The following is a 13,184-nucleotide window of genomic DNA, read 5'->3' as shown; positions in this document are numbered from 1 at the left end:
ACTTAAAATATTATAAATCTTGGCACTTTCCCACTACCACCGTACTTTGATGTTTGCAGTGTTTCCTACGTGGAACCTCATAAATTCTTTTGTATCTGGGAAAAGACAGCATTTCTGTTTATCCCAAGTGATCATTGCTAACTTACATTAGCTATCTTTTCCCAGGTACAAAGGATTTTGAAACAGTTTTGTGCAATTATTTAAGTGCCTTTGATTGTTCTGCTTCAGTTAAAAATGTTGCTGTCCTTTTGCAGGATCTTCTGTTACTCTGCTGTAAGTTAAAGACCACTGTAGGAACAATTTCTCCCACAGAAATTTATTAAAATAAATAGTAATATAATCCTCTGGAAAGGACTGGGACTGTTCTTAATTCTGAGTCAGAAAGCACATATCTGGGTGACTGCGTCCGAGCTTGTGGATGCCACTCTGGTGAATTGCTTCATGAACTGCTAGGTGCAGCGATGGCTGCTCAGAACACAGCCCCGTATCTTTACATATGAAATACGAGCAACTTGAGCTGACTTTGATGGCAGCAGGTCCAGAACAAGGGATTGCAATTTTGGTCAAAATAGGTGCCTTGGAAAATGTAAAAATGTAATGTTCGCTGCTGTTCTTGCTAGTGTTAGAAAGCAAAGCAACAGAAACCCTGGAGAGAAAGATGAAGGAGCTATGGGTTTGCAGAACTTGCAATATTGTGGCACTGCTTTCCCCTTTTCTACACTTTTGCATTATGCACTGGTGCATTTATGTCATCAGATTTGTGCAGGAATTCTGAGGACCTGACACACTTCTATCCCTCTAATCCCTCACGTGGAACACGATATGGCTAAAACTTCCCAAGCGCATGAGTGCCTGGAAGTTTGGGCACACAATTCGTTGTGGGGTGACCTTTCAGAGGTGGCTCTGCTGGTAAGAAAAGCAGAGAAGGGAAAGCACGATGAGAAGAGTTGTGATGGGCTGTCCAGCCATGGCAGGGCCGTCGCTGCTGCCACATTTATGGCAACACCAATGCCCGAGCCTCAGATGTGAGGGGAAAGCTGGTCTATCCATTTATGTGCAAGGGCAAGGGCGAAAAAAGAGGACACAAAGGGTAAAAACGGACTGAAATGGTGAGGAGGCTAAGGGCTGATATGTTTTTCCTCTCAGTGAGAGCTCTGCTGTTAATAGCAGATGTGCGAGGGAGAGGATGTTTATTGTTATGATTTGAGTTTTGCAGACCACATAACACGCCTGCAGTATTTACCGACTGCGCTTCTTGATTTGTCATCTGCAATAATCTCTACATGGTTAATTTATCCATTTTTAGATTGAAATGCTTTAACTGGAATATCTTATACTACCCAGCAAACTGAGCATATTATTTTGTGCCAAGACAGAAAATAAAGCGAGATTTTTAAAGCCTTATAGAGTTATGCTGTAATTAGTTTCAGCTTCCCCTGCATATTAATTTTCTCCTGTTCCTTTATATAATTTGGAAAATGTCTTCAGAACATGATGGCACAATCAGTTAAGTACTTCTCAGAACTCATACACTAAACTGCATTTGCTCTAACAACTATTATAAAGCAGCCGGCAAAACAAATCCTCTGTTATTCTGTACAGTGCAGCTTATCAATGCAAACAGTTTAATATTTATGCTAAGAGGATTGTCACAAGTAGCTTCTGTTCCTTTAATTCTTGTTTTAAATAAATAATGAGAACATTTAAACACATTACTCTTCCCAGGGCCCTGAGGTCGGCTAATCTTATTATTTATGAAGTGATGTGCTACATAATAGTACTTAGTGCATGTTAACAGATGCTATTATCAGGGGCTGATGTGGAGAGCTGAAGATATATTGGAATGTTATGTGTTAATACTGTCCTTGTAGTGTAATGTACGATGGATTGAGTGCCCAGGATGCTGGTGCGGCAATTAACCACACACCAACATGGGTGTAAAGCTGAAGTATGTTTTCTCCTGGGGATTACACTGCCATTAATAATTCCCAAGAGAAGAAGGCATCTTTCATTTGGAAACAGTCCCCTCCAGAAGGCCGACGGTGTAGACAAGGAAGTTGCATGTGTCCATGTTTTTAGAGTTCGTTTTACAGAGATGAAAGACGCATATACATTTAAAACAACTTTTAAATTGTTGCAGTAATTATGTGCTTTACAGAACATGAATTTTAAAAAATGTCTTCCAAGAGTTAAAGGTGTATTTCTACAATCTGCTTTTTTCCTCCAAAGAGCTATGTAGACCTGCAGTATATTCCAAAACTACAGTGGTGCTTAGCGTTTTCCTTTGTCTTGCCACATTGCAAATGTTAACTAATTAATCAGCAACATGCAAATTGTTTGAGGGGAGGGGAAAAGAGAAGGGGAGAAATCGTCCTTGCACTGTGACAATTTTTTTGATGCAGCATGTTGTATTACACCCTAATCTTAAGGGATGTGATGGTTGCCACATAAAACTTTCCTCTGCAGGCTGCAGTTCAGTTGAATATTATAATTAGACTTCACTAGTATTGATGAATAATCCATTTAATAAAAAACACTGTAATTTAAACATTTTCTCTGGGGACTAACATACACTAACCTCTTAATTTAATTTTATTGAAGTTTTGCCCACCTATTCATCATTGGAAGTTGTTATTAACCTCCATTTCCATTTATCTTTATAGAATTTTCTCTTTTTATATTGCCTTTTTCAGAGCTAAGCAGGTTGATACACTTGTAAATCTCCGGAATCTACAATGCTAGTCCAGCTTCTTTAATATTGTTTAATCTATCCCCCCTGACCTTAATGCAGTAAATTCAGTTTAATCTTTCTCAATAATCTAGTAATACATTGGAAACTGGCAAACATTTAAATCTGATAATGGTTTAATCACATACTTTAAATAACAGCTGAGATAATGAAAAAATAATTCACCATATAAAGGTACACTAACTGAGTTTTCTCTGTGATTGGCTTTTTGAGAAATCCCTATAGAAAACAGAAAGCCTACAACAGAAATCAACTTCACTGGAAATGAGCAATCCATTTGGTCAGAAGATGGGGTATTTCTTTTTTATTATCATCTCTCTCTTTAAATTAATCACAAATATATCCTCGCTGAGTATTCAGTTTCTTGATACAGTTTTACTTAAGTAGTTCATCTTCTTACCTTTCTTTTCAGATGCCAGTCAGAAGCGGCAGAGAGCTTGCCAGAAGACCAGAAACCAGAATGCCGTCCCTTCTGGACAGATGATGAATGTAATATGCCTCTGCCATATGATCTTGAAGAAGTAATTGCTAATCTACAAAGTCTTGTTCAGTGGGTTGAATAACAAGTGACCTTCCAGCCTAGAATTATTGATGCTTGTCATTTGGAGAGAAGCGTTTTAGTCCAACATAAATCTTTTCAGCTTTATGATTCCTTGATCAGGTGTTATTTTATGCATCAGTGCAGATTTTACTGGGCTCCACATGGTACCTTTGCTACAGCCTCATAATTTAAAAAAAACAGGCCCCAAATCTACAGAAACAGGTGGCTTTGGAGCCCTGAGGTCCACACTACCAGCCTCAGATCTTTCCTTCTCTGCTCTAACTCCCGTTGACCCTACAGCCCATGGATATCCCTGTTTCCACAAGTTCCCTTGGCATCTAAATTTCCGCTTCCATGAGTGCCTGGAATTGCCTCTGGCTTGGCAGGTTTGAGCAGCGCAAGGCATAGCTCACATCTGTGACAAGGCAGGACCCATGATTCTGGGCATCCTGGTGAGACCCCACTCGGGGTGGGCCTGCTGGATGCCTTCAGAATAGAGCTCTGATTTCTTCATCCACTAACACAGAGGTGCAGCAGATGGTGGAGAATGTCCTTTTTGCAATGGCTGGCTCCTCGTTGGAGCATTTTTTCAGAGGAGGAGCTGTGGGGGAGTGTCCTGATGCAGATCCCAAGACTTTTGTGCTGTTCTTCATGGCAATTGAGTAGTACTGGGGGAGATTTCCCACGTGGATCTGCACCTCCTGGGCTCCCTGAGCTCAGAGGTTGGTTCCTAACCATTACTTTGTTTCTGCGTGCTGTGAATCCTGTTCTGAGGCCAGGTTTCTCACCACATTGTCTAAAGAGCTGACAGACCTAAGTAGGGGTTTCCATTTGGGGTGTGGGGTCCCCTGACAGATTATGTTTCGGTTGTGTGATACGGAGCACCGCAGCATCTGTGTTGACCTAGTGAGCTGTAGGAGAGCAAAACCAGAAGACTCTGAGAAACTAGGCTGTTTGTGATCTGTTTTGTAGTAACATGCTATAAAAAAGAGCCGTTCTACATTGGATGATACAGGGTGCTCCTGAATAAAAGAGATTTTTCATTTGGTTAAGTTGCTGTTTTAACTTGAGCTGGTGTACGCCTTTGTCATAAAAAGCAGAAACAAATCATATTATGGTGAAACAGCACTCAGTCTGTATTACCACTACAAAAGAAACCAGTAAGACTCAGAGCTTGACGTTGCCACCAAGAAATGAATGTGCCTCCTGTGTTAATCTTATGTTTAAAATGACTGCTGAGGCCAGGCTTACCCAGAGCATACCAGTATACTGTACTGGCAGCGTGCTCCCTGTGTGGATGGGGCTTGTACCGCCAAAAATTGTACTTGTGACAGTATAACATATGCCAGACCTCCCTGGAGCTAAAGAAGCTGTGCCAGCAAAAATTCAGTTCTAGTGGTATAAAACTGTGTCCACACCTACCAGCTTTTGCCAGGACAATTATATCGAGTAGAGATTGTACCTCTTAACACCTTTGACGTAGCTAGGCCAGCAAAAGTAGAAAGACCTGCATCCAGCATTTCACTCTGCAAAAGCTGTTAGCCACCCTGTAGGATGTAAAGAGTCTCTGAAGAATAAATTACTATTTAAAGCAGGTTTGAGTATGTTGTACCCTTGATCCGTACATTTGTCCTTTGTCTCTTGTGCCACCTAATTCTTAACATTTGGAAATACTGTTGTGGGCATAGCTTTTTCTTTCCTGCACTAGCTAAAGCTGGCTTTACCAGTGGGCAAATAGCATATATTTGGATTAATGCCACACTAAATGCTGTTTACTTTGGAGATCACTTAGAGAAAAATGAGCTGAAGATGTGGGAATTCTGCTTTTGAAAAGGCAGTTCTCACAGAAACAGATATTACTTTGGAAATGAGCAAGATGAATTCAAACAAGCTAATGATGTAACACTGTTAACGCAGCATTTAAGGGGATTGTTTGTTTATGCTGTTACTTTATGATTATTTTGTGTTTAATTAAGCGCTGCTAGAAACCGTGGGGATCGCAGTATTGAAATGAATCTGACAGCCATAAAGGGTAGAGAAGGCACATAACATTGTAGTTTTTAGCTGAAGTGGAGGCACAGCTATAAAAAAATGATTGGCAAATAATTATTTCCAGCAGTAGTGAAGAAAAACCACTGGGTTTTTTCTTGTATTAGGAGACTGCTGGCAGCAATAATAGAATTTTAAAAAATACGTGATTCCACGTCTTGTCTGTGCTGAAGATTTAAGCTACTAAATTAGCTGAACTAGTACTAGCCTCGATGCAGTCAGATAGCGCTCATTTGAGCCATGGATGGCAATGACATAGACACATGAACACCTTTGGAATGGCTAAGACCTAGGATTCGCTGGCAAAATCCCAATAATCAAGTGGTTAAAGGGGACTAATGCTCTGTGTGGCAGTCCAGTATATCCATATGTATATCCTAAATGGATATAACTTGATTGAGTTCAGCTGAAGTACAGAAGTGTAAGAAGATTTCATATCTCCAAAACCCGCAGGAGCTGATAGCAAAGACATAAGTAAGGTGGATGGAACTGTTTGAAGCATGTAGTAATGCCAAAGGGTACCCCAAAGGGAGGACGTGGTTACAGGTAAAGATCTATTAAAGCAATGGAGAGATCAAGTGTAAATTATTGTTGTGTTTGGATTATGTACTAGAAGCAGACAAATACTTGGAAGTTTTCTTTATTTTATTCAAATAGTTATAGTACAGCTCATGATATTTTAGCACTATTATTCATTATATATATTCTTCATATATATGAATATCTAATGCATATTTCAGCATTAGATAACCCGTTTCCATTTAGGATGAGCTGAAAGACACAGCCTCTGATCGCTGTTCTGTGTATAGCAACTGTTTGCCAAGTCTGGGTGCTCCAGAGGCACGAGGACCAAGGTCAGTGTTTTTCAGGGAAGAGGTGAGAGCATAAATTAGCTTCTAACATTAGGTTCGGTGATTCTTTTTAAATGGTGAAGTTCACGACTTTGCTTACATTTACTTTTCATCAGCCATGAAAGAATTAAGGTAAAATAGTTCACTTGCACGTGTGTGTCAGGCTAAATGGATTGCAGAAGATACAGATCTGTTTGCCTGTCTGCACTTGCCTTTAGACAATATTCATCAGTTTTACAAAAGCTACTGACTAAACATGGAACCAATACAAATGAAATGCTCGAGGCAAGGGCTTTCTTTAAAAAATCTGATACAGAGTTGGTTTTACACTGATAGAAAGAAAATGTTGGCAGAAAATGAAAAATTTCATTGTTTCTGTGATTTGGGGGATGAAAGGTGAAGGCCGTTTTTAAGTATTTGATAGAAAACTGCTGTGTTATGCAATGTAATTAGAAATGTTTTTGTAATGCTTTATTCATATCTCTGTATATGAAAATACTTTATCCTGTAGGTCCTTTCTTCCTTTTAAAAGGTTATGTAAATAAAAAATATTAATCGCAGTACAGTAGATTTTGAAGGCATCATGCTCATGCTCTAAGCTTTACAGTAGATTCTGGTTATCTAAAGTATAAATAAGAATGCCATGAGGAATTGCCAGCTGGAGACTGTCCAGGATGGGTAACATGCAACATAATAAATATCCAAATCAGTTGTCTTATTATCATCCGAGTATAGCTTTAGTTCCACTTGTGATGATGCAAGATGTGCTTAAAAATCATACTGGACTTCTTAATGCTGTGGGACAGATTCAGGTATTCCGGTGCCATAACAAAAAAAAAAAAAAAAAAAAAAAGAAATTAAAAGAATACTGAAATCCATCATGATAGATGGCTTAAATATTATAGTGTGTTAAGAGCGGCCATTGCTCCTTTCTCAGCTATAGTAGTGTCATGCCGATAGTCCATGCAGTGGAATTTGGGCTAACGTAACAGAGATTAAACTAGCCCAGGAGCTGATTTCCAAGCTGGGATGAGAGGAGGGGAAGAGAGATGAGATGAGATACAAGGGATGAGCTTTCTCAAGGCCACAACTTTATTAACTGAACCCATATGGGAGTCATTGAGCAGTAACATGTACAGTGCAGGTCAGGATCTCCCCCTTAATTGTTACCACCTGGTGCAAAGTTAATGTTGGCTCCTTAACCCTCCTCGTGCCCCCGACAGCTGGTCCTCAGCTTTCTGCTAGGAGCCGACCACTGTCTTCTTGCACTAAGGTTAGCGGGCTGGGAAGAGCAGTTGTTCCACTGTAGCACAGGCAGGAGAAACCCTGATCCCCAGCTTCAACCTCCGCCACTATCCTACTACACCTCCATGGACTGAGTACCTCCACACAGCATCTGTTTCCCGTTTGAGATGGAAGTTGCTGCAGCTCATCTTCCGAACGATCCCAGCGGGATGGCGAGCTGCTGCGGGGAAGGGTCAGACAAACAAACAGAACAGTGTCACAGCGAGGTGCCTTGGCTGAAACAAGGCAGCACTGCACTGCCCACGGCAGAGCGACAAGCTCAGCCCTGCACTAACCTGGCAGTAGAGGGTGGGAGCTGTCAGCTGGTGATGAAAGACTCGGGCAAAACCACCAACATTCAATATTGGTGAGGACTCCCAACCTGCCCGGTGCTGGCTGTCTCCTCACCCACCTGCGAGTGCCCAGGGAATCCTGAATGGAGCCTCTGCTCTTCTCTTGCCAGCCCAAACCGAGACTCATTGCCTTCAATGTGGCTGGGCTTACGTCTTCATTTACAGCCATATGTCCTCTTCACCTTAGCCTGGGGGCACTCATTGAACAAGAGAAGATCATTTATACGACTGAAAAAAGACCGTACTTAGTGAGGCTGCGGAACTGGCTGAGTAACATCTCAAATAAAAGCCAACAAATAACTGATAAAATTACCACATTAAAACGCTGATGTTTGGGTGCGAGCCCTTCACACATGACGTGAAAACTATGGTTTATCTTCTTGTTGCTTTGGAGATAGCATTCATAATTCACAGGATAGAAAAGGACGTACTAAGCCATGGTGTACATCCTCTAATACCCCACCAGTTTTACAGTGCTTGTCCATGCCAAATCAGAATTTGGTCATGAAAGTTGTTCTCCTCCCCCTCTGTATTATCAAATACTTGCTTTCATGCCAACACATCTTGGTCTGATTAGTCTCCTTGATTAGAGTCTAAAGTAAAAAGTCAGGTGTATAGGATTCCCATTATCCTTTATTTCACTGCTTCTAAGAACAGGTCAGATAGAGTTATTTCAGTGAAAATGTGAACAATCAACTTCTGTTTACCATTAACCTTCAGTTTTCTTTTCTTAAAATCAAATCAGGGCTTGGTAGGCAGTTATTTTCGTACATGTCCCTTGATCAGTGGAACAATCTGTCAAAAGTCATTAAAGCCTCTATTAGGTTGAATTGCATTCAAAGCTAAACCATCCAATCATTTAAAGGGCTGTGATGATTGTTTTTAATATAGTATACATTGATTTCTCCCTCTGAGGAGTAACGTAACTTTGAAACTAAGCATGTATGACTAGGGCTTGTTGCTATCCAGCACGTCCTGAGGAGCTTGGTTTCTTGCAGAAGATGAATGTCTACATAAAAAAGTAGAAAACAAACATAGTGAAATCACCTGTATATTTGCAGAAGCTTTTCCTCCATTTTTCTTCTATTTCATTGTATCCATCAAGGATACTTATATATGTACATATACATATAAGGTATATGGAATGGGAAGAAATTTTCCAAGGTCCTCTGCTCAAAAGCTTCACTGAAAAATGTAACATCTAATTGTAGTAATATTTTCAAGTGGCTTTTTATCTTAAGATCTTAGGATGCTTTACACAGAGAAACTGAGGCAGGGGTCAAAAGTGCGGCTGTGTTCTGACTGCTGACACTGGAACCGAGCATACGTAATCCTCCATCGCTATGTGTCTCAATTACTTCCCGTTAATCAGCTCAGTTTACAGATTAAAAGATGCTCTCGTAGAACTTTTTCTCTCCAAAGATATATCTTATGGAGCTGGAATCTGTCCTCCTCATGTCATATTTGACATATTATTTAGTTGCATCACATACAATAATACATCTCATGTAACAGAGATCTTTCAGGCCTTCTAATGTTTGATTAAACTTTGCAGTGAATCTTTTAGTTACATTGCAAGTCCCTGAGGTCTCAATGGGAGAGGTAAATTTTATTGGAACTATTCAATTTTTCCATGGATAATATGCAGATATGCATTATATAGTACGATATAATGTAATGTTATACAATCCACACTCATTTAGCTCTATCTGAAGTGTGTCCACTGTGCACCCCACAAGGTGGTATGACTGCTCTACTAGTAAACTCGTAAAAAAATACCCTGTGGGTATTGGGGTGCTGTTTTTTAAGGTGAAGATGCATTGCTGGAACAAACTGGAATGCTGGTTATGCACCTGTTAGCACTTTTGTCTGGCTCCTATTTGGTAGTCTGGTAGTACTTTACTGAGAGCACTACTTTTCTAGTTATTTTGACGAGCATCCTAATAATTTATTACCCAAACATTATCAAAGCATTCCACAGTTCTTCCGTTGCTGTTCTTTCTCTTCTATCCACTGGTGCCCTTTCTTTCCTTTTTTGTCTCAGGATTAACAGTAAAATTATTAACAAGTTGTGTGCTTTGTTAGGCTGACATGTCTTTAAAGTGAGAAAACTTAAAAACTATTTATCAGGTTGGCATTCTCTCAAGTATGTATATTTGCAAACCAGTTTATTAGAATATTTTTGCTGCTTGCTTACTTGGTACTACTACATGTAAATTTTATTAAGGACTGTTTATACAACACTGTGAGATATGCAGTGATGTTTAAGTTTGTATGTATTTGCTAATTTACTGACATTTATAAAATAAATCACTTAAAGAATCTCTTTGTCCATCAGTTGTCCTCCAGAAGGTGATAGGCTTTGTCTTCAGTACCTTCTTGTTGCAGTGCATGGAAGAAGAGGAGTTTATTTTTCATACCATCTAACTTCAGATGCCTACTGAGAAAATGAGAAAATTAATTTCACTAAGCTTCTTAGATGTTGAATAGTGAGAGGTAAGCTTCTTCAAAGAAGCAAACTCAAAGATGCTCTGAATCTAGTCTTTAGCGGGGCATCTCTCTCCACCTGACCTGTATTGCAAGTCCAAGTTAGATGGCATAGTTATCCTCATCTGCTTATGCTGGCAATTTAATAATGGGAAATAGATAAAAAAGATGCTGGGGTTTTGTTGTTCTTTTTTAAATTAAGAGAATTAAATTCTGGTTACATTGCAAATCTTCTAGTAAGGAAGGCAGATTAATTTCTGTTACTTTAGTAAGACATGCCATAAATGTTCATGACTCACTTCTACCCCCTGTAGCAATTTCCTTCAGCAAAAGTTTGTGACGCTGCTGCTATGTTTAGAAGATATTCCTCTGGCTGTGCAACCTCATACTTCCCATACTTGACACAAACGCTTATGTTATGTGAATAGTAGGAACTTGGTGCCTCCCAGCACTGCATCTACCTGTTTGAGTGAATAAACAGATTGTTCTCTGGTTGTTACAGTAGTTTGCAGTTTAAAACATACACAGTCATGTTAAACAAGGCAATATCAAAGAAATGTGTCTTGCACATAGAGTAAAAGGTGGTGAGGTTTGTGATCGGTGGTTTTTCCAGGGAACTTCATTTCACGGTTTAATCTCTCACTCAGCAGATTTTGTCGAGTGTTCTACTGCGTCAAGGGAATAGTTAGCATCAGTTGTCTCTGTCTCAGGGCTGGGGATAGACTAAAGTCCAAGCTACCCCAGATCCAGGTCACAGAGCAAGGCGAGGACCAATACTGCAAATTTCCTACTCTAAAGAGTGCCAATGTAGAGTGCAGCAGCATGACTTGATTTGCACATGCCTGTGTGGCTGAGATGCACTGCAGTGTTCTGTTACTTGGAGTTCTCTTGATGCCAAAGGCTGTGTGCCCAAGTTATTCTGCATTACTAGATTCCAGCCAGGAGGTGACGAAAGCGTGAATAACAGAGGCCAGGTCATTCCCTGCCAGGATGGAATGGAGTCTCCAGGCCAAGAAGAGTTGACAGCATTACTCACAGATACTCCAGCTTAGAGTCAGCAAGGCATCCAAGAGGTAAGAAATTTGATTTTTTAGCCTAAAATATTCTTATATTGGCTTTAGAAAAAGTTTGATTGGTTTAATCAAAAGTCAGTATACAAGCAACTGGATGGAGGCTCGTTTGCGAAACTCGCATTATTCTGAAACATTTCTTACAATTCATTGTAACATATATTACATCTACCTAGAGAGACCAGTATGAGCACCCCTGGGATCTAGAGTTCCTTGAGCAGTTCCTTTTATTCTGGTCCTCTCAGAGCCAAAGATTCCCTAGATTTTCCTGTTCCTTTTCATAGGAAAATATTTTCATGGCAGTAGTGACCTTTCCAAAAAAGATGCAACTATCAGGGAACCTTTTCTGGAGGGATACAAACACAAGGAGACATCGCTCCACGTGAGAGTAGGTATCTTCACAGGGGGGGGCGTGGGTAACGTACTCTTCTAGTCTCTGCACTCAAAAGCAGTTTGTCTTATGTGAGGCAGAGACTACATCAGGTTGCATTGCTTGCTGAATTTGGAATTTTACCCTAATTCCATGCTTTCTGTAGAAAATCTGCTGTGAAAACCTAAATTGTCTTTGAGGAGAGAGACTTGTAGTTGTCCTTTTAATTGTAAAAACTCTAGCACCCTGTTACATACAGCTGCCACCCCTCAAATAAGTTTCACAAAGTTTATATGCCATGCTGTAGCTAAAAGATATTCTCCCTTCCCTTTCAGTGATAAGACTTTGTTTCTGAACTAAAAGGTCTCAAGTTATATCGAAGTTGCGGGCGTGCAATTTGTCTGTCAGCCGGAGCGTCCTTATTTTGCGGTCATATGGTCATAACCAGAAGAGGTTTTTACAAAATGCTTTCTGAAGTGCTGGGAGTTTTATTCCAAGATCGTTCAAATGAAAGAACCATCATCTCAGAAGAGCCACACGGGGTTTGTAAATAGGTAAAAAGAAGTAGAGACCGTCTGTATCACTCTGGATACTTGCTTTTTCAGTGAGTGAAGAGTACAATTTGAGAGTTCGTAACTGAATCATCTCACCCACTGAAGATAGCATACATGCAAGTTTTCATCTAATCTCTATGATATCCTTTTTGCACAATTATATTTCATTTCAGCAAATATGTGTGAAAATTTTTGTGTAAGTATCACTAAGATTTTGGAACTAACAGCACTTCATAAATTAGGCTTCTGTTATCCTATTCCTGGTTGCATCTTAATTATTAGGGTTAGAATAAAGAGCACTATTATAAGCCTTCATCTTTTCTGCTTACAAGGATTTTACTAACATCTAATAAATTTTATAACCGCTAATAACAGGAGGAAGTGAAATCCTACTTTACAAATTCATAGCTTTTCAGTGCATCTTGTGGCTTTATGGCATTTCAAACCGTAGGAATCTAAACGCTGTTTTAAGGAGCTGTTGCTGGGTTCTACTAGCTGCAGAAACTGTGAAGTTATTTTTGTTTCTTCTTTATTGCTGAACCTCTGGGGCCTAACTCTGGGCTACCTGATAAAGCAGTCGTTCAGGAACTTTAAACTGTACATGCTTTGACTTGATAGTCATAGAACAAGGTCTTGTATTAAACATAAATTTTAAAAACATAATTTCAAATCTGGAAATTGATTGTGGCTTGACCTACTTATTTTGAAGAGCTCACCGTGCCTTTCTTTCTTTCCTTTGCTGATATTATTAGATCTATTGTTCTTTTACCAGAACTCCCAGCTGATAAAAGAAAAATCAATGTAGTGCAAAGCTTGTTGGGCATCAGCACTTTCATTAGAGTCAGGGCCACAATTAACTAACTAAGACTAAGTTAT

At 39.7% G+C, this 13,184-nt stretch overlaps 1 protein-coding gene across 1 annotated transcript in view; it reads left to right on the top strand.

Moving 5' to 3' along the window:
• FTO (FTO alpha-ketoglutarate dependent dioxygenase) overlaps window positions 1-10,151 on the top strand; it is a 260,513-nt gene extending 250,362 nt beyond the window's left edge. The window contains exon 9 of the mRNA XM_055726390.1: window positions 3,162-10,151. Coding sequence (XP_055582365.1) covers window positions 3,162-3,312 — 151 coding nt within the window. The 3' untranslated portion in view covers window positions 3,313-10,151. The remainder of the gene's footprint in view (window positions 1-3,161) is intronic.
• The last annotated feature ends 3,033 nt before the right edge of the window (window positions 10,152-13,184 follow it).

Source organism: Falco cherrug, chromosome 14 (assembly GCF_023634085.1).
Source record: "Falco cherrug isolate bFalChe1 chromosome 14, bFalChe1.pri, whole genome shotgun sequence".
NCBI classification, from domain to species: domain Eukaryota; kingdom Metazoa; phylum Chordata; class Aves; order Falconiformes; family Falconidae; genus Falco; species Falco cherrug.
This window is presented reverse-complemented; position numbering and strand designations above follow the sequence as displayed.